The 21,919-nt window shown below is 36.3% G+C and overlaps 2 protein-coding genes across 2 annotated transcripts; one reads left to right on the top strand and one right to left on the bottom strand.

The window, feature by feature from the left end:
- Positions 1–4,830: 4,830 nt before the first annotated feature.
- rassf9 (Ras association domain family member 9) lies at positions 4,831–15,030 on the bottom strand. Its single transcript, XM_060878036.1, has 2 exons — positions 14,729–15,030; positions 4,831–7,358 (listed from the first exon to the last, which is right to left on the bottom strand). The coding sequence occupies exons 1-2, from the start codon at positions 14,773–14,775 to the stop codon at positions 6,089–6,091; spliced, it is 1,317 nt and encodes a 438-aa protein (XP_060734019.1). The 5' UTR covers positions 14,776–15,030; the 3' UTR covers positions 4,831–6,088.
- A 1,428-nt stretch (positions 15,031–16,458) lies between these two features.
- On the top strand, positions 16,459–19,969 carry nts (neurotensin). Its single transcript, XM_060878638.1, has 4 exons — positions 16,459–16,722; positions 17,492–17,553; positions 19,178–19,381; positions 19,647–19,969. The coding sequence occupies exons 1-4, from the start codon at positions 16,662–16,664 to the stop codon at positions 19,782–19,784; spliced, it is 465 nt and encodes a 154-aa protein (XP_060734621.1). The 5' UTR covers positions 16,459–16,661; the 3' UTR covers positions 19,785–19,969.
- Positions 19,970–21,919: the final 1,950 nt, after the last annotated feature.

Below are 21,919 nucleotides of genomic sequence, written 5' to 3'. Positions count from 1 at the left end.
AAGTGAACATAGGCTTCTGCTTAACAAACATCTCAGGTTTTTTGTCCCTGCCCCCTCACCTCCCTCTGAGAGCTCTGCAGACCAGCTTGGCCATAATGAAAGGCTGTTTGATGAGCCTGAGAGAACACCTGTGGTAGAGCAAACACAAATAACAGTAATAATATGTGCACAGTTGAAGCATAGAAATAGAGGGAGACATTAAACATGAAAGAAGCGTTTGTGCTGCTGAGATATGAAGGTGTCACAGATTCACAGATCCGAAAGCAAGTCAGAGTAATACATATGTTCTTCATACAGTATATAGATTATATAGACCACCCAAGAAGTTTACATAGGCACATAATGAAATATATACTACTGTCATGTGTGTAAGCCCCCACACGTTGTTTTTATGATGTCATTCGCTGCTTGTTTATGTGTTTATTGTGGGGAATTGTTTTGGGAACAGATGTTCCCATTTCATCATTTATAAGGGGGTGGGGCAATTTTTTTAATGGTTGCACAAGAGGAGATTAATCTGGTTTAGAGGAAATCTTTTTTTTTTTTATTGTTTTGGGGGAGTTCGGACACCCTCTGATGCCCTTGTTCGGTTAAAATTCAGTAAAATTATAGGGGATAAATAACGGCCTGTTAGGGCTTTTAAAATGGACCATTGCCACTTCCATTTAAAAAAATGGAAAAAGTCAGAACAAACACACACACACACACACACACACACACACACACACGAAAATATGTTGTTTATTCATGTGTAATGTGTGTATGTGCATGAATGTTCTTTGGAAATAAATACAGGAAGTAGTATTAGTACCATTCACTCAGTGCTTTTATTTAGCCATGTTTTGTTCTTAGTTACACAGCGGAAATACCGAGAAAGAATATCAGTTTTCACACACCCAGGTCTTAAGAAATCTAAAGCGAGGAGTCGTTTGAGACACACTCGTTGGTCAAGTATATCAATGTATGTTTAAAATGCTTTGTGAAGAAAATTGGCATATAATATGAGAAATGTTCAATGATCTTGGAAACGTTACTAAGATTCTATGGGCGTAATACAATACTGTTCTCTTTATCTGTACATGGTTTGTGCTTCATATATTTATATTTGTATTCAGGTATTACATCTGATGTTGGTGTGCCCTAAACTAGAACAAAAAAAAAACCTAATCCTGAACAGACAGTTACTAAAGACCAGTCTTTATTTAAACTTCATATCAGATAACTCACTCAAACCCGCATGAAAGTAAAAATTCCTGCTTAAGTGATTTAGTTTGTTGTGGCCGATGGCATCACAGTCACAATGCAGATTCAAACAGACTGTGAATCTTTCTTACAAGCTTTTTAAAAACAAAGCATGCGTCCTGTTTATATTCTTTTAGACCACAATATCTTATTAATCTGTTTGTATTATGAGCGCCAATGAGTTTTCATACTTAGCAGTCCCATTGTAATATTATTACATTGGAATTATTTTATCGACTTTGACATAATCAAGAATAGTTGTTAACAGAGAATGTGATATGCATGTTTGAAGGATACAGTGAGAAATTACATCAGGAATGATGTGCTCGCTCATTCCTGATATTTATTTCTAGTGTTGAACAACATAGAACTTTCCACCTTTTGGCAGCAGACCACCCTTTTAAAGTAAAAAGTCTTAAAGTAAATTAAAATAAATAACACTTAATATCTTGCAATAACTGCATCAAGCCGGTGACCCAATGACATCTCAAGACATTGTTCTTTTGTGATGCTTTTCTAGACTTGTACACACAGCTTCTATTAGATTGTTGTTTGTTTTGGGGATTTCTCTCTTCAGTCTCCTCTTCAGCAGGTGAAACGCATGCTCATTTGTGTTAAGTCTTCTTCATTTGTGTTTAACTTCCCCCCTTATAAAGACCTTTGTTGTGTTGGCAGTGTGTTTAGACTTTTGTTGTGTTAGGCAGTTGTGTTGTTGTTATCCTATGTCTGTAACCTAGTGAACCAATAATAATGTATTCATTGATAGAGACTTAAAAGCACGTTTGTACGTCACTCTGGATAAGCCATAAATGTAAATGTAAATGTAATGAGTGGTTTGTGTCTTGTGATATAGCCTCCATATTTCTACTCTTAAAGCAAAATTTGATGCACATCACTATCCAACAACTTGGTCAAAGTATCACATTCACTATGTGAGAAAATTGCAAATAACTAGTAAGGTTTTAAACATATTTATGTAGACTGACTTTTTTTAAAACCATGTTTGTTGAAATGGATCTTTAACCAACATGATATTTGAAAGGACATAGCCTTGGAAAGCACATTTATGGTTTGTTAAAGCTGGATGAGTTGCCAAGATTTATAAAAGGCAGAAAACCTGAACACTATGTTCAAGGTTTTTTTTATTTTTATACTTGCCAGAATTCATCTAATGGTTTTCCAAAACCATCATGCTTCTCTGAATGTGTCCATAATGCTGCTTAAATTACTTTCTCGATGGTCTTGTGTTAGACATTGTCTCTCTTCGCCTTCTTGTTTATGTGAATAAATTATAAGTATAAAATAGGTTTAGTCTATTATAGATTTAGAAAAATAGGAAAAAATGACACGCTTACCTAGATCTAAATAATATGGAATGAGGAAGAAAGATTTTATTATTGTTTTCAGATGACTGCATGTACTGACTTTTGTCTAATTACCACAAAATTTATAGCTTTGTGCCTGATGGCATCTCTTCTAACCGTGTTTAGGGTTGAGTCAATTACCTTCTGAAGCTGGTGTTGTTCAGGCATGCCAGCGTTGTTTAATCCAGTGGGTTCCCCTCACTTCACTGACTCCCTTTAATATGATTCTCAAGATGAAACAATACTTGAATGCATGTTCATTATAATATTATTTTTCGAAAATGTTTTACACACAAATGTATGACCATTCTGTGTTAAACCCATTGAATAATGCTAAAATATTATTGCAGATATTTTCATGGCATGTTTTATGTGTCCTACTCCTTATTATGCCACAAGTGCCCATAATCCTGATCCCTCATTTTCTGTATTTGAGAATAATACAATTAAGAACTGATTATGCATTAAAAAAAAACTCGGAGTATATCAAACATTCCAGCTACCATTTAAAATAGAAGTTTGCCAATTAATATAACATTACCTAATCCAGTATGCTTTGAAGGTGGTCGGTATATTTTTGCAGACATGAGGCTCATCACTTGGTCAGTCTCTCATCAGAGAATTTGTTGTAGCACATGAAATCCAACATTGCACATATTAAAAGATTACAGCTCTCAGCATGTTATCATAAAGTTCAAACAAAAGAAAAATTGGCTTGCTGTAAAGTGAATTGTTTTGTAACTCTATTATAATTAACAATCATTCTTCGTGCATATGTAATGAATTGCTTTTGAGTAACGGCGAAAAATGTTTTAGATCTAAAGTGAGATCTAAAGTAAATGCGTGCAAATTAATTAGCTTTTATTTACGCCTTGCTCATTTGTAGCCACTGGTTAGTGGGAATTAACACAACTTGCTTTTGTTTTAAACCCACACCTAAACAAAGGAATAAACAAGAAAAGAAATTCAAGATTTTGTTACTTGGCTAATATTTGTGGTTGTTACTGGGTGTAAATTCACGCCTGTAGAATGACTCAACTTTGCTAATGTAGTATGAAGATCTCAACCAGCATGACTCTTCTGTCTTACTCATTCAGTCCCTATCTTATCTCACCTGAAGCAAACCACATCAAACCTCTATGAAATCTGATGTTATCTCCACTTAGTTAAGGAGGCAACAGCAAGTCTCTCGCTAGGAATTTGACTAGCTCACCTAATGTGATAAAACTGCTTAAAACAACACAAACATTGCACAAACATGAACAATTACCTGTGTTTTGGGTCTTATGTATTGGTCACATCTAGCCTGTAACGATGTTACTATGTTCTTTCAGCTACAATCCAACACAAGAAGTGTTTCTTTCAAATGCAATCTAAAATGACTGTTTATGAGACTTGGATCAAGTAATTGTTAGTGCTGGAGAAGCTACCGCATCAGCAGTGGGAGAATTTGGAGTAATTGACGTTTTCAGCAAGGTAATTACGGCCATTTTGCAACACAACAGACATCTGGCAGGGCTCTCCTTCCTCCTGAGGCACTGTGGAGGGAAATAAGTCGCCATGGTAATAGTGGCACCATGATCCATCTCTGAATTATGCTTTTGGCAATTTTATATTGTACATTATATATGATATATATAATGTATATATATATATATATATATATATATATATATATATATATATATATATATATATATATATGAATCTTTACAGGTGTGTATAGTTGACTGATACATTTCAGCAATCGAGAAATGTGATACATTTCAGCAATCGACATGCAATTGCATGCATGCATGATTTTAAGCTCTTTACAGACCATTGCTTCAACAGTGGTTGAAAAGCATAACGTTGGTTAGATGCAGCCAAGTTATTGGTAAGTTTTTTCTCTCCCCCTTTTTTTTGGAATGTTTCTAATTATACTTTCACATTTCCCAAAATTAAACTTATTTTCACAAAAGAAAAATAGATTTCAGCAGAAGTGTGTCAAATTGTATGTAAAATAAATATGTATAATGTTGTAATTATCTTGATGTGCTCTCTGATTCACATTGTAACACCCCTATTATGACAAGACATTGTACATGAAAACCAAAGAACATGTCCCTATGTGAGTGAGCAGGAGAAGATTACATTACATGGCAACAAAACAGCACTTTAATGAGATTGCTTTGGCCTGTTGCACATTCAAAGACAAAGACAATGAGGGAATTGCTTCATGCCAAACAGCTCGAATATCTCTTTCCTGGCCGGGACTGAAGAGGTGTACAGTGGGGATTCTATTAGAATTCCTCTCTTACCCCATCATTACACCCGAGTCAAGCTGCATTCCTGCGGCATGTGCTGTTTTGTTTCCACAGAGGCTGTGATGATACAGTATAGTGCCTATTCTAAAAAGGAAGATTTACACAATTTTACTGTGTGATTTTATTGGGAAAAAAAGTGTAAGCTTATGAAAGGGGGGTCATCCACCAAGATGTTTACTGGTAATTTGACAGGTACATAAATTTAACCTCATCGATGTAAAAATACATAATGAATCAGTGAAATATTGGGTGATCAAAATAAGCCCATTTATGTAATAAATAAAATTACATGTTTTCACGTTGTCTACTGTACAAATAAGTATTAGTTCATATCATAGCTTTATGAATCAGGCTACATGATGTAGAAACGTTTATACAGTGAATCAACCACCAATTTTTGAAAGTTTAAGACAAATACAAATTCTGTGGTATGTTTTAATATAAAACAATTATACTTTTAATTATTAGCTTATTTTATTTAAAATGTTTTACATCTATACCTTAAATACTTACATTCTTTATAAATAAGATATATACAAAATAGACAGAACTATGAAAAATTAGCATTTTGTTTAAATGGAACATTTGAAATGGAACCCTTAGTTCCAGTGAAGGTGAGATTGTAATGGAACAGCATACAAAGACATCTTATATAATTGTGTGCTTCAAATGTTGTGGAAGAACCACATATGGGTGTGACAGTCAGGTGTCCACAAGCATGTGGCCATACAGTGTATAGTGTGGCTTATATCACTTACATCATGCCCAGTCTTCTTAAGGTGTCACACAAAGCTTTGTCCTGTATGAGCAAGATCTTAGAAAAGTTCTCTGTTCATACGCACATGAGATCAGACCAAGCCAAGAGAAAATAATAAATTATATACAAGTTAACACATAGATCTATAACATAGACAGCACATAGATAACATAGATAACACATAGACATAGAGATTTTATGTCTATAAAGGGTGCCTGTTTGATAGCTAGACTATTTGAGCGCATAATTATTGATATTAACGCATTACAATTTTAATCACTTCTGTTGTTTGAACAAGACCCTGATTATAAAGAGCTTGCAGGAAAGAGCCTAATTATGAAGAGCCTCCTCGGGACCACCTATTCATCAAGTCCAGCTGATAAAGTGGGCAATGTACTGTATATTTGCTTGTCCATCATTTAGACATCAGTGTCCAATGGGGGCAGACTGTCCACGCAAGGAGACAGAGAGTCCTGACTATGAGTGGAGCTTATTCCAGTGTCTGAGTCTGTGTCTGTCACATCACTAGGTGAAAGCTTCTGTCTAAGTGTCACTGTGGTCTTCTGAGAGGCACCAGGCCAGGCTGTGGTCTTCAGGTAAGCAGAGTTAGGTGGCTCAGCACAATCCTCCAGCTGCAATGCAGTCAGCTGGGCAATAAGGTGCTGGTACTCCTGGTTCCTGGACTGCAGCAATGTTGTGTTCTGCTGAAGCTCCTTTTCAAGGTCCTGTGTCTGTGTGTGGAGGGAAATTCCTGCTCTCATACTTGCCTCCAACTCACTTTGCAAGGTATCCATCTCTAAAGATTCTGCAGAAGACAGGGCGTAGATGGAGTCAAACTCCAAAGCAGGATTTACAGCTGTTGCCCCCTCAAGTTCCTCAGAGTCCAATGTGCAAACAGCTTTCCTCAGTTCCAGGTCAATATCTCTAGAAAGCTCATCGATGAGTTCCTTATGTCTGAGCACCTGTTGATCCAGTTGTGCAATACCATCACTAGTATACAGATATTCCTGCAGTTGGTCCTCGCACTGGAATATAGACAAGGAAAGCATTGGGCTGCTGGCTCTCTCAGTGATCTTGGAATCATGGAGAGAGCTTTCTTTTAGCTGCTGATCCACAAGCTGGAGCTCCAGGTCCAGTTCCCGTATCTTGTTAAGCTGCTGCCGGATGGTGTAATCCTGGGAAATGACAAGTTGTACCATTTTGTCAATTTCCTCTGAACCATCTGAACTTCCTGCCCTCTGCATTTTCTCCAGTTTGCGAAAGGCCTTCTTCACCATGCGTTTCTGCCGCTCCACAGGAACGTTCCTGGCATACTGCGATGGACCCTGCTCCCATCTTTTAGACCTGATCCCCTTACACTTTGAAGACCTTTTGGGTACAAACTCACTAGTCTTCACTAAGACAAACTGTATGAAGGGTCTCTCATCACCCCATGCATTCCACAAGCGGAGGATACGTGTGAGGGGAGGCAGAGCCCTTTCAAAGCCTTTCCACCTCTCCAGAAGACAGAACTCTTTTGGCTCTCCATGTAGGACTCTTTTACTTTCTGGTATGGTCTTATGGTCCTTCAGTAGAGCCTGCACCAGATCAGCACAGGTTGTATGCTTAGTGACACCAGAAACAACTTTCTCCTCTTTGCCTACTAAAACTTGAATTTCTTTTGCTGGTGTCTCCTCTGTTTCTTTAGACCTGAGGAAAAAAAACCAAAATACCTTATTACAAAAGCTGAACTACTGGAAGGCAATTCAGTACTTGCAATAAAATGAGAGATAATGATGGATAAATTTCTTAAGTAACTCCATGTTCCATCACCACTAAAATGTAAATTGACTTGGTTACACAAGTTATAGCATGTAGCATAGCCAGACAAATAAAGTAAGGTTCATGAAAAGGTTGCATGATAGTAATCTTAAGTAATGAAAAATAAAGTAATCTTGATTATTTAATAAATGGCTTGCTATTGAAAACTTATTAAAGTTGTTAAAGCAATGTTAGACCCTCAATTTGTAAGACAGAGAAACTCACACACACACACACACACACACACACACACACACACACACACACACACACACACATATATATATATATATATATCCATCTCCATATCCATATATATGAATTAAGCTGTTCACTGTATTACATATTGTCAGTTTAAAGACATTTAATTCCAGGATTTAACACAAGGCAAACTTAATGAGGTCTCGTCAGTTTTTTATCCACATTGTGCTGTTTTGGTGGTACACAGAACAGAACTTTTATTAACGCTATTTAAAATAAGTAGGAAGACGCAAAGGTTTATGTAGAGGCAACTTTTTTTTTACTACAAACATGCCCCTTGCGCTATACTTCTGTACTTGTGACAGTAGGCTATCCTTTTACAGATCAGAGACAGATAAATCCAGCACATTTAATATGAATATAGTTAACAGGCCTTTAACATTTACAATATATAATGAAGAAACACATCCCTCCATTGAATTCCTAGACTTGGAAAACTGAATCTAAGAACTAAGTTTAGAAGTTTCCGTCTTATCCACTACATCAAACTTGAAGAAAATTGTTAATTATGGTTAATATGCTCTAGTGAGTTTATGAGCATGGTCTTTGTTATGCTTGTGTGGGAGATGGTTGATAGAGTTACAACAGTAAAAGCTCATTTACTGAGGGTTTAAAGAAAATTTCAATTACTGATTAATTTCAAATAAATAAAAGCAAGATAATAATATTCCTATACGTGAACATAACTGAACATGTTGGGTGATACCACATTTACTGCTCCAGGCGGAGTTCTAGAAATGTGGTTGCTGAGCTGAACTGCTTGACTGTACTTAGGGTAGACTGGCGCTATGTGCCGTCATGATACAGAGATCATGCCTAGCCTTTACAAAATGCATAACAGTCTTAAAGAGATTAGTTTATGTGAACATTTGAAAAAAACTACACATCTTTGTCAGTTTTCAAAACTCAATGTGCCATTTACAAACAAAGGTAATCACAAGCGTGGAACTGTGAAGCTGTCGTGTGTGAGATCACTTCAGTTCTGTGAGCACTAAGGACTACTACACTAAGGAGTCTACACTTTGCTCATAGCAAAAAATGTCATTTGTATCCTTGCTTTTATTAATATATTGAGAATGTATGTTTAAACATGTAGTAAACATGCTAAATTGAAAATGCGTCACAATTTTTTTTAATATTTTGGGATTCTTCTTCTTCTTATTATTATTATTATGTTTGAAATCTGAAATCTGTGCAGTTATAAAAAAGGTAAAGCAAAAAAACAAAAAATAATGCCGTTCACATTGGTTGAAATCTACATCATTACCCCCTGATTAACCCAGTTTGACGTTTACTGGGGTTAATTTCCACGCAGTTAACTAAAAAAGATACTTCTATAACCAGATCAGGGCTAGCTCTGTTTTGAGTAATAACACCTCTGGTAATTCTGGCTAGAACCTCAGTACTAAAATGCATGAACAAGTACTGAACAAATAGGGCTCTATCTGGGTGAAAATAAATGGCAGATAGAAAGGTCATGGTTTGTAAATTTAACAATAGCATTGATGCTTAACATTAGTAATTAGAATAAAAATCTATATTTATGTAAGCTAAAAATACAGGGGAAAAAAAAATCGTTTTTCAGCACAACTTGCTTGTTAACCTGGTCTTTTCAGATTTGTACCCTGGCACAACATTATCTAAGTTTCCACCTGGCCCAGAAAAACAAGTGGCATATTGTGTGAGTCCTTGATAAAAGACCCCAAAGGAATGTAATACGTATGCAACAATGTGAGTGGCTGGTTAATGGTTAGAAGATCCTGAGAGTTCAATTGAGGCAAGTAAATACCTGAGCTACTCAAATAGCAAACAACTTAATATATCTCCTGCATACACAGAGACTGCCTAGGAGCACTTAAATTAAAAGTACAGAGCTCCTGCCTCAGCAGATATGTAGTGTCCATGAGTTGGGAATAATATTTAATTCTTCTGATTAAATTAAAATTTTAAATGGAGTTAAAATCCTATGCAGGTAAAAACTTTCTGTGGTGAGATTCATCAGCACTCAGCACTGTGTGAATTCTCACCCCCTAATTAACTAACATGGTGTCTGTGGATTACATAAAATACATGTTACATGACATGTTATGCACGACTGAGACACTACTACTAGTAATCCTAGCTAATCCATTAGGGCAAATTGTACACAGACACACACACACACACAAGTTCCACTTGTCCTAACCCAATCTACCACCTCAACAGCTGTCCTTTTGAAACATACAGAGAAGTGGTCTGAAATTTGCTATGACTTCCTCACTGACGTCTAACAGTGGTTAAAAGTCTAACAATAGAGCTTAGGCAATTGTTAAAAATTAGACATAAGGAAACGAATTCACAATGCGTATTGACGACCTTCGCCACCTGCAGCCTTTTCTCGTCTCAAATAAATGCTAATCAACAAGAACATGAAACCACACTCCGACGACTCGATCCCAAGCAGCAAACTTCGAAATCGAAATCATGCCTGCATTAACTATTAACATTTACTCATGTTACTGAGTTGAATTTAATTAACCTGCACATCCGTATGTTTACATAAAATATGTGCTGTTGCATTAAGAGCCAAGGAATTAAGACAAACAAAGTGTATGTGAAACAGAGCCAAAGCAATCGAGCATGATATATTGACCCAGTATTTGTGTTGTAGTTTCTCTGTCACTAATTCTTTAGTCTATGCTGCCTGTGGGAAACTTAATGCCAGTTAAGAGTTTGCATTCTTTCGACAGTAAATAGTGTACAATTCTATAATGTTGACTTGGTAAAGATACTGGTGTTCCAAAGCACATATTTATACAGGAAAGGACCAAATGGGGGGATGGAAGCACCTGTGTTTGTCTTGTGTTAAAATCAGTGGTCACCAGCAGCATCCTGTTACACACTTCCTGCCAACAGATATTTCCATGGCAGTATCAGAACAAAAATAGAGATTTGAAGATGAGGTATAGGAAACTTTTCATGTGGAATAACAGCTCAGTGATGTTTGTAGAAAAATGAACAGCAAACACTTGATACGAGTGAATATTTCTTCAGTCAACATATTATACAGTGTATTGTACTATATAGATCTAGTCCTGTTGTGACCTACTGTAATGCTGTGCTTTAGTGACCGTTAGAGACAAACTGCATGTTGAGTGCAACACAGAATGAGCTTGTTGCATTCCTCCACACCCAGCATTGTGCTTGACCAGTAAGCAGAAAGAATTAATGTCATTCACATGGTAATGAGTGTATTTAAGCTTAAGGAACAATCTTTCAGGCGTTAGTATATGTGCTACATATACAAATACTAATCGCCATGATTCTTTGAGTGATTTTTGTTGCTTTACATTATAAAATCAGTACCACCATGACTGTTTGTCAATGTTAAATGATGTTAATTATTTCATTAACAATGTAAAATAAATATGTCAATGCTGAGTTACGACAGGTCACAATTAAATTAAAAAGTCTTTTCTATGAATATTTTGCCCTTAGCAGGCTAGGTAAAAACAGAAATACATACTTAGGACAAACTGCAACTTCTTAAAGCCCTAAGTGTCTTCTTACATATAAGCCATTAACCATCACTGTAAACTGTGACCGGACAAAGAAATTCTGAATGCTGAATACAGACACCACCATAAAGGATCAAATTCCATTTTTTGGCCTGTGGTAAAAAAGGCGACATGAAGAACAGAAGCAGTGTTTAGTATTATAGTACACTTTTTCCTATTATTCTCTGTATCTTATATACTCCTGGTCAAAATCAAACGCATTTCAGAAAAGTTTATAAACTTTAATGATTTGGAATAATTTTCTATCTATACAGAACAATCAACCATCTTTAACTTACACTGAATTTGTGTTCACACAGAAATAAACCAGTTCAAGCCAGAACGTCTGAACTCCTCTTGGGATTCAGCCACACAGACGAATACAGCAGAATTTCATGAAGCCAAATTATTATTAGTATTTATAAGGACATGGATAATTTATTAAAAATAACTCTAAGCATTGAAAGGTGCAAAAACAGACTACTGCGAAAACATTTAACAATTCGTGTGTAAAGTGAGATGGTAAGCACAACTGAATGATAAAAGTACATGACAGGATTATGTTGCCGACTTTGACTGGAGACACATCAACGAGAAACACTTTTCCTGACTTTCCTGAGCCTTATCTAAAAAGGATGAGGGATTCTGGCAGAATAAACATAGCTGTTGATCTTTAGCGGGACAGCAGATAGTCATCTTCCGGCGAGACAAAACAATCTGAAAGGAGTAAGCTGACAGCGCTGCATGTTTGAACTTGTATATTAAAAAAAGTTTTTGAATAATGTTCTGAGATTAATTCTGTCCACAAGCTCACTTATATAATTAGATCCTGCAACGAAGCAATTTAGCTGTCACAACAATATGTATAGCTTAATTATTATAATAAACAGTCAGGACGAAGTGGCTTATAAAATAACTTATAAAATGACTACTGATGCTCACTGGCACACACAAATGACTCACAGGTGTATAATATAGCATGTATAATAACCACATGTAGCAAAGCTGTGATTTACTTCAAACCCTGGCTGTTGTGATGGACTGCTACAAAAGGAAAATAAAATCATACTGTAGCAGAGACAATTTCATAGCAAACACGCTAATGAATAAAATGATCCAACTCACACAAGACAGTCTTCCTGCACCACATAAAATAAGATGATGGCAGTTATATCTGATCTGTTTTCCATCTAAACACTTGAGATAATTACAGGGTGTGCTGCATTAAAGGAAGTTGCAACCCTTACAAATAGTTTGTTATAAGATTTTTCTTGTTTTTGAAACCCAAAATGTCTCGTAAGCATTTACAAAGACTTATTCTGGATTGTGATTGGTCAGAAGATGTTGATTGATTTTCCATAACAGCAGCTAGTGCAGTACTATCAGCTGCTAGGAAAATCACAGCTTTACATGAATGCACTCGTTCTAATACGTTCTGGTTTCTATAGTAACAAGATATGACAACATAGACTCTAATATAAAATTGTTGAAGACTGTAGAACAGTGTATCCTGATCTGGGTGACACTAGATAGATTTCCCTTCTACAACTGTGTGCTATATGGTTACAAAAGTGCACTTATGTAACCAGGAAATTCATTCTTGTTTTAACACAAAGCCTGTCATGTTCAAGTCTAAGTACTTTTCACCGATAGAGACTTGAGTGCAAAGTTTATGGCAACTGCAGTCCAAATGCTATCATAGCTATTGTAGCCCTAAGCCATCTTCATGGTGTCTAAGTGGTACCATCCATAATTTACTTTTCTTTATGCCAACATGACCCATTGTATATTCCTGCATACATAATTTAATTCAGTGCTAATGTTAGGCAATATCACGCTGCAGCTCCAAAACAGGTTGTACCTGCACCCTTAGACATACATTTGGCGTGTTTGTACTTTTGCTACAAACAAACCTTTATCCCAGCAAGTATTATAAATGGTGTTGGTATCTGGATGGTGTTGATGTCAACAGGACTAATGTGGAATTATCACAACACCACACTGTTCATTCAGTACTGAGTGCTAGTTTAACGATGTACAATGAAAGTACATTCAACTGTGAAAGATGTTTTTATTTTTCAAACTTTTGAGTAAATAACAACCGTAAGAGTTGAACGCTGTTCATTTTAATTATATACTCTATGTATACCTTCAACACGTTAAGATTTAATAAAGGACTTCATTTTACATTATTTATTAATTTAACACTTTTATAAACTTGGTCAGTGTTAAATTTTTGTGTGTTAATGCCAACATGAACAAATTCATTACAGTGCCCTCACTTCAAGTTGAATAAAAAAGAAGTAAAGGTTAATGTGAAGGTTAGGGATGGAGTTTGGCCACATTGGATTTGTTTGTTTAAATTTGTGTCCATTTCTCATTATACCTGACGTTCATTTGAGGCAGGTTATACTGAACATTGAATTAGTTGTGCCTTTATCATCATCATGAATTTTCATCATGCAGCCAGGCTGAGTGGCAATTTATTATCTGTGTGGCTCCAAAAACACGTGTTTGTGAACAAAAGGCATATACAGTAGTATGCAATTGTTGGGACCTCACACATGTTAGACAAGGAGATTAAGAACCAAAAAAGAACCACAAAACCCATTTTAAAAAGATCAATCTGAAACCCCGAATAATCCAGTCTCATAGTGGTAGCTGGTATCCCTTCCACTACATCATGAGGATCTTTGAAGCTGTCTATAAGCCTCAATGAGAGCTGAGAAATCTCAATGAGCAATCTGGTGACGGTACTGCACACACTCTTCTTCTTCTTCATCTCTTATTATATGATGTTTAGGAAAGTTAAACTCTTCTCTGAAGGACTGCGAAGTTCCTACTACTGGTTGCCACGCACTGATAAAGGTTATTACTCTGGCAACTAAATAGTAGGAACTTCACAGTACAGTGGGAAGCGACTCACATCAATAAAATCACTGTAGGTTTAAGTGTACCATAATTGTGCTAGTCATGTCCTCCCAGTGACGTCAGAGCATCACATAGTTAGTAAGTTCTTATAGGATGAAACACATTAAATAATGAAACCAGTCAAACCAACAGGTTAACACTAGAATGGCTAAGCAAAGCAGGGACATTTCTATATAAATAAACTGGATGTCTTTCAGATAGTAGTTTTCCTTTAAGACAGATAGACAGACAGACAGACAGCACCTGCATCTCTGTGCACTAGACAGGAGAAGTGAGGAGTAACTCGAGCCTGAGCCACCATATGATCTGTCACCATAAGTCTGTATACTGTCTTTAGACTTATTACAACACTGAAGGATTTTCAACATCCATGAAAATAATTTCATCTCCATCAAACATGGTACAAGATAAAAAAAAAAATAATAATAATTTTCTTTTTTTTTTGCTAGAGTCTATAAAAGTGTTAAAAACAATAGTCACACGAGTTTAAAATAAGTTACACGGAAATAAATGACATTTGGAAATACCTACTTGCTTTTCAGTCGCGCTTTCAGAAAGTTTTTCCCAAACGGCGCCATTGTGACCGAGTGTAAAGCCGTCAGTTCTGAGACATCGCGCGTGTCCAGCGCACAAGCGCACAGCAGAGCGCACAGCAGAGCGCAGGCTCCTTACTGACGGAAAACTTCCCCAACTTGTGAACACAGTGAAAATACTGTGTCAATGAGCCGTCCCACAACGAGGAGGGAGCTGGTCTACGTCTCAAATCCCCACACTATCCCTACTACAAAGAAACAAACACCATCAACCAAAAGAGTGAAGAGTTTTACTCTATTGTTCAGATCTGTACTGATGTTTTTTTTTAGCTCGTTGCCTTGAAGTGCTCTGTCCTTTTAAAGTCGAACTGTGGTTTTTGTTGATAAACTAAAGGCGCCATAAGATGGCGACGGGAATTCCCCCAGGGGTAAATAGCCAGGGTAATAAAAAACCTGCATGTCTTTAAAGCTAATGCGCTAATACTTAACTTAGATGTGTGGCCATTAATCTACCACTTTTCTCACCCTTCAAGCCATTAATGTATGTTCTTTATTAGCAAAGAGCAGAGTAGGAAAAGTACAGAGTTTTTAATCAGGTAATATTCCTGTTATGAACAGTCAAAACCATTAAAGCAGAAGATAAAGAACAACACAACAAAAACAAACAAACATACAAACACATCCTGATCTTAATTTGAGTGGTGGTCCTGGGAAACACATAAACGTGTCAACTTCCTCTATTGGCATTTCTGTAAACCTCAGGAGTTTACCTGTGAACCTCCTGAACTTCTCCTTTAACTTGTATCTTGTACCACTTGAATGAAGTGAGATCCCTAAAAGTGAAACTGGGTAAAATGCATTTATATACAAGTCTAACTTCACCAAAAGGCTTTGTTTACACAGGCATGATTGTGATCTCATCACTTGACTGATCTCTATTCGCATTAAAATCTGTGGTGAAATAACAAACAATTAAGACATGATTAATATCTGATCTGGTAACTAAAACCACTTTCAGCTATAGAGTGTGTGTAGGTTCTCCTCCTGGTTTTGATGATGAGCTCATGGTGCAAATGTATTGTGGGCATTTTCACAGATGGTATGAGATTACAAACTGGATTTATTAGGGACATGTCTGTTTTGAAACAGCATGTAATGATCCAAAGCATTATTAAAGCATTGTATTCCTGGTTTGAGAAAATCAAACGGCGTTTTTTTTTTTAGACATCTTTAGGCAGACTGACATGCACTCCTTACTCAACGTGATATTCACAGGACGCTAACCTAAGCATGATTAGAAAATAATGAAAATATTTCTGTATGAGTTTAGTAATATATTTTCAGTTACTTAAAGAAGATGAGTCAAAGATTGACATGTCAAACATCTTCACTGAGCACTAATACAAAGAGCTCATCCAATTGGAATGCTTTTTGGAAACATCACAAACATAACTACGCATCTCACTTCCTAAAAAGGAGAAAAGATTCATATGAGCAGGTACGTAGGTTTTGGCGTCAGCCGCGAAAGTGGCAGACACGTATTTCTGTCGTGTCATCTGATGTCATCAAGATGCTGGACGCAGTGCTGATAGGAGAGAGCTAGACTGGGAAGGATGGAGAGAGCTGGAGAGGGGAGGGAGGAGGTTGGATGAAGCAGCCAGTGACATCACTCCAGCTCTTATATACTGGGTGGAATGGAGCCCAGCACTCCTCAGTTGATTCCTGAAAGAGCTAACAGGACACAAGACACGACAGGCTGGATAAGGACCCAAAAGAAAAGTGTCTGTTGGAGTTGTCTTGAATTCCTTGTCTTGATCTCTGTCTCATTTACTTTGCCCTGTTCACTCTCTTCACTCCTTCCAGACTTGACTAATAACCTTATGGACTTGGGCCTAGCTTAAAAGTTCAACATCTGTGGGATTGTCAGCAAGATGTCAGTGCAGTTGACCTTTGTGGTTTTTCTTTTTCTGACCATCAGTGGACTCTGCTTAGGTGGGTACTTCAGCTCTTCATTACCCCATACAGTTTGTTTTTGGTGTGATTCATCACATCAGATAATAGTAGAAAGTATAGAAACTATTTGTAAGTGAGCTACCTGCTTGAACTCATAGAGCTACTCATGCAGTGTGTATTATATTTAATCATTCGAATGCAGTCTGATATTAATGCATTTAAGTACATTTAAATTTAGAGAAAAACAATCTACAAAAAAATCTACAATTAATTCTACCATTTTACTCAGATGCAAAACACATACAATGTATTTTATTATAATAGTTTCTTAAGCTAAATTCCAAAGCAAAATTGGAATCAAATTGGTCTTCTCATAAAGAGAGAGAGAGAGAGAGAGAGAGAGAGAGAGAGATTGAGAAAAAGAGGAAAATAAAAGGTAAGAGAAAGAAAATAGAATTATTTCAGTTTATATTTTAATAAATTTTAGTTTTATGATTTCAGTTCAATGCAATCAATTCATTCCTCACAACCCAATAGTGGTGCTGCAAATGGTTCCAAATGGTTCCATCTCGGAAACAGTTAAATCTAAACTAGGCATGAAATTCACTGTCTTTTCCTGTGAAAAAACACTCCCTGTTAGTGTGTGTTTTAGGCACGTCTGGCCAAGTTCGAAAAGATCACACAAATGATTGAGCTGTAAAGTGAAGCGTGAAGATGAGCAATTATTGCAATTAGCTTGGATCTAAACTGCTACTTCTTCCATTGGGCATATCTGTACAGAGCTAACATTATTACTGTTTCTTCCCAGATGCTGATCAGGCTAAAGAGGCAATGGAAGAGGAGATACTGAGCAGCCTCTTTACTTCAGAGGTAGAGTATTACTGTACTTTAAGAGTGAAAGCCAATCGATGATATTATTCTGTCTGGAAGTCCTTAAAATGTCGAGAGATTGGTGAAAGTGTTTTGATGATGAATAGAGGTTGAGCATAAGGACAGCTGTTTGCTTACAGAGCTAGCAAAAAGCTTGCTCAAGTGACTACAGATGTTAGCAGGAAGTCTTTGGAGTGCCGATTTGACCTTTAAGGAAAAGACAACCAGACTAACTTTAATGTAAGATGGTATTCATGTCTGCTTTTTAAAGATGGTTCTTCCATCATCAGGCCAATAAATTAGAAATATCATTTCTATTTAAATGGATAAGTGAGATTTATAAATTTACAATTTGTGGAGGCTAAAAAAGCTTCCAAGCTTTATGAATCGATAGATGTTGTGACTGTGACTTTAAAGAGAATGATACTGACTTGGCTCCATGGCACACACTATTTAATGTTCCGTATATTTTTATGAACTTTTACATTATTTAGCTGTGAAATCAAATACGGTTGGAGCATTCAGCCTGAAATAAAGGCTTGTTATAGTGTTCATTACCTGTGCGAATGCATCTGTCAGATTCTTCCCTCCTCTAGATATCAGTGCTGCGAGCACAACAAAATCAAAGGAGTAGTTCTTTAGGAAAATACATAAAATCACTTTATTGATAGGCTTATTGACTGTTTAACTGTTTTCACTTCTTGTGTATTTGCTACTTATCATTTTATTCAATGAACGAGATGACATCTGTTTGGTTGTGATGATATATAGCCGTCTGATTCTGGTCCACAAGTCCTGATGGAGAGTGTGGGTAAGCCTAGAAGTGTGCCACTTATCATTCATTGCATCGGTTTCCAGACACATTTGCTTAACTGATGCAATTTACTCACAAGCAGACATGGGACTGATTTCAATAATAGTTCAGAATTAAATTAAGCAGTGCATTCTCAATTAAGGGATTTGCTTGAAATGCAATTTATTTAACTTCACCAGTGCTTTGCTCACAGAGATAGACATAGACAATGTTAATTATTTTGAAATATATCAAACACAATATTTGTAATGAAATTTACGAGCCAGCGGAAATGCAGTCTGCAGAGCATCCTATGTCTGAAAGGGCTCATGGGAATGCAGGGAACACAATGAAATATCCTTGTTGCTTGTCTTTCACTTAGAGAGAGAAACATCTCTAAGCTGAACAAGCTGCCCTCTTAGTCAGAATATTGAATGTTTTAAATGGTCTGATTTTTAAACTGAGATCATAGGATAGAAAACAAATCGATTGATCAGCAATTTCAGTTTCTATTACACTTCTTATTGCCATTCTTGAGGGTTTTATTATTGACCGCACACTCAGGGGCATTAAATGGGATTTATAGACCGCATGTCAGGTTTAAATGAAGTTAGTTGGTACTGTGGATGCATTAAAATGAGAGCACCGAAGGCTGGGAAACAAATCAGAGTGGAAGTGCTAAAGTGGGTATGTTATGGGTTTGCTGTCTTAGAGCACAATACTGCTTTAATTTTTAAAAATAAGACACAACAGGTCTCTCTCTCTCTCTCTCTCTCTCTCTCTCTCTCTCTCTCTCTCTCTCTCTCTCTCTCCTTTCTGTGTACACAACAGAGCAGACACAGCTCCCCCCTGTGGCCGATGCCTGTCCTAAACATGTGTCGTTTGCTGGCAAAGATTAGTGAGCCCTGGCAGGATGACTGGTATGCAAACAAGATCCAGCCTGCTTATGATCAGAGGGTCTCCACTGATATGAGCCAAACATCACAGGAACTGAATGACCTCCTGACCCTCTGCAGAGTTCTCCAGCCCCGAGAGGTGGGAGATGGAATGAAAAAAAGATATGATGTATTTACTTGCGATTCCATAATTTCACTCTGCAGATGCAAACACAGTATTAACACATTTTTTATACCACATCATAGGTTTTATATTTACATGAACCCAGAGCCTATGCACGACCATAATCACAATACAGCACACTGCATTAGATTCATTACACCTTCACAAACCCAGCACACACCAAACATGAGCACACACATAAACCTGTTGTCTTCATTTCTTTCTCTGACTCTTGTTTCAGCTTGACCAAGAATACCTTGAGGTGGACCAGAACAACGACAGGCCACTGAAACGAAAATCTCCATATATTCTAAAGAGGCAACTGCACACCAAGAAAGCAAGACGGCCATATATTTTGAAACGAAGTTCATTTTACTGACCTCATGAGCACCAACACACTGACACTTTGCACTCTGTGAATATGTTGCTATTTTCACAGTAGTAATATCTAAGTGGTACTATCTGCTTTATGTGTTCACTTTGGTTTGCTTTAACGTATTGTCCCGCTGGAGTTGCATCCTGTGTTCTCTTTTACTAAGGGACTGGCTGTGTAAATAAAATGAATAAGCAATTACTGTAAGTTTTCGTGAAATATTATTATATTTCTTCAAATATTATTTATTTATATTTATGACTACGGTGACATATATTGATGGAATTAAATGATCACTCAACTACTCAAAACATGCTACTTGTTATTTGACTGAATTGAAAATCAGATTATTAAATTATTAAATTATCTTTTTTTTTTCTAAAAAAAAAAAAAAATAGTACAAAACAACAAAATACACCTAAATGTTATTTTCACTTCATGATTGCAAATGGATTTTCTGCTTTCTTCTATATCAGAGTTTAGTAAATGTAATTGCATCTAGAAGATCATTGGTTTTCTAAATGCTCCCTAACTTTAGTCGGTCTTCATTCTTTTAATCAATATTATTGATTTCCATGAACAAGACCATAATTACAACATGAAACACCAAAGGATCACTGGATAGAAAATTGAAGCAAAAATTCTAAGGGGAAAAAAAGAGAATGAAGATTAATTTGTAGTTAAATGTGTGGCATGAGGCATGATGATGTGACACTCGCTTGAGTGACATACTGTATTTAGTTTAAAAAACAACACCTCATATAAATACCTACAAGCCTTATGCAGTAGGGTGCATAACTTTAGGATGCAATGAAGACTAAGCTGAATAGTGTTTAATTAAAAAAAGAATAGTGAAAAATATTGCTTTAAAACTTTAGACACATTTTGTTGTTAAATGTGCTAAAAACTTCAATTTTTAATTATATGCTGCCTTTCTGCCTCTGACCTGTTACATATTCTATATGTAATTTATTTTTTAAAACTCTATCAGCAGTGTTCTTTACACACTGTTTTTTTTCCTGTTTTATTGCCAGTTATACGTTGTGTATGTCATAGTGCCTCCTTCAAATAGGTTCGGCAGCACAAAGGGTCATAGCAAAATAGTATTTAGTTGAATAACACATCATACTGTCATGACATGTACTGTATAATGTATTATATATCATGAGAATTGTATGTGATTTGTCCATAAAGCAGTTCTAGACAAAGTCACCAATTCCTATCAAGAATAGACATTTCTTAGTCTCTTAGTTGTGTTAATGTTTTGTGAACGCAAAATCAAACCAAAAAATTCAAAGCAATTCATTTGATCAGGCAGCTTGTAATGAGCATGGAATGACTGATGATGTAAAGGCTGAAAGGCAGATGTGGAATTTATATCGACTTACTTCTATGCTAATAAAAATATTTAATAATATATCATATTAATAATAAGTGAAAACTAAATCGTCCACCTTGTTGAGAAGTTTATGGTTTACAGCTACTGTATGCACAGTCATTCTGGCCTATTGTTGTTTATATACGTATACCAGCATTTCTTTAGAATTAATTGAAATATTAGTCTTTTAATTGGCTCCCTTTTTATTTTTCATATTCTTTAATTAATGGCGATAATATTAAAAAAATAATAATTGTACAAAAATATTTTTGTTATTGTTAATCTCTGTCCTAGCATGCAGAGATGTTTTTCTCTGAACTAGCATGAGGAGATGTTTTTGATAGTGACTACAAAGCAGTTCTCTGGATTCCTGCTGGATAAGGGTGTCTACTAAATGCTTTATTAAGAGCACCTATACATACACACACATGCAACTATATAATCAGCCAATCAGATTGATACAGTTATGTGGATAAAGATTAAGTGTTTCAGGTAATGTTTGTATCTAACATCAGAATGGAGAATAAAATATATGATCTCCTGATTTCCTCAGATTTCCACACAAAGCAGTCTTTAGAGTTTGGTGCAAAAAACATCTAAAGTGAGTGACAGGTCTGTTGACGTTAATGCCTTGATGAGGGCAGAGGAAAATGGCTTGATTGGTTCAAGCCATTAGGAAGGATACAGGAAATTAAATAAGCATTCTTCAAAATTTAGTGTGAGCAAAAAGCATCACAGAACACACAAAACACCAAACTTTAAG

Source organism: Tachysurus vachellii, chromosome 9 (genome assembly GCF_030014155.1).
Source record: "Tachysurus vachellii isolate PV-2020 chromosome 9, HZAU_Pvac_v1, whole genome shotgun sequence".
NCBI classification, from domain to species: Eukaryota; Metazoa; Chordata; class Actinopteri; order Siluriformes; family Bagridae; genus Tachysurus; species Tachysurus vachellii.
The sequence above is the reverse complement of the archived record's forward strand: the minus strand, read 5'-3'. Positions and strand labels throughout refer to the sequence as shown.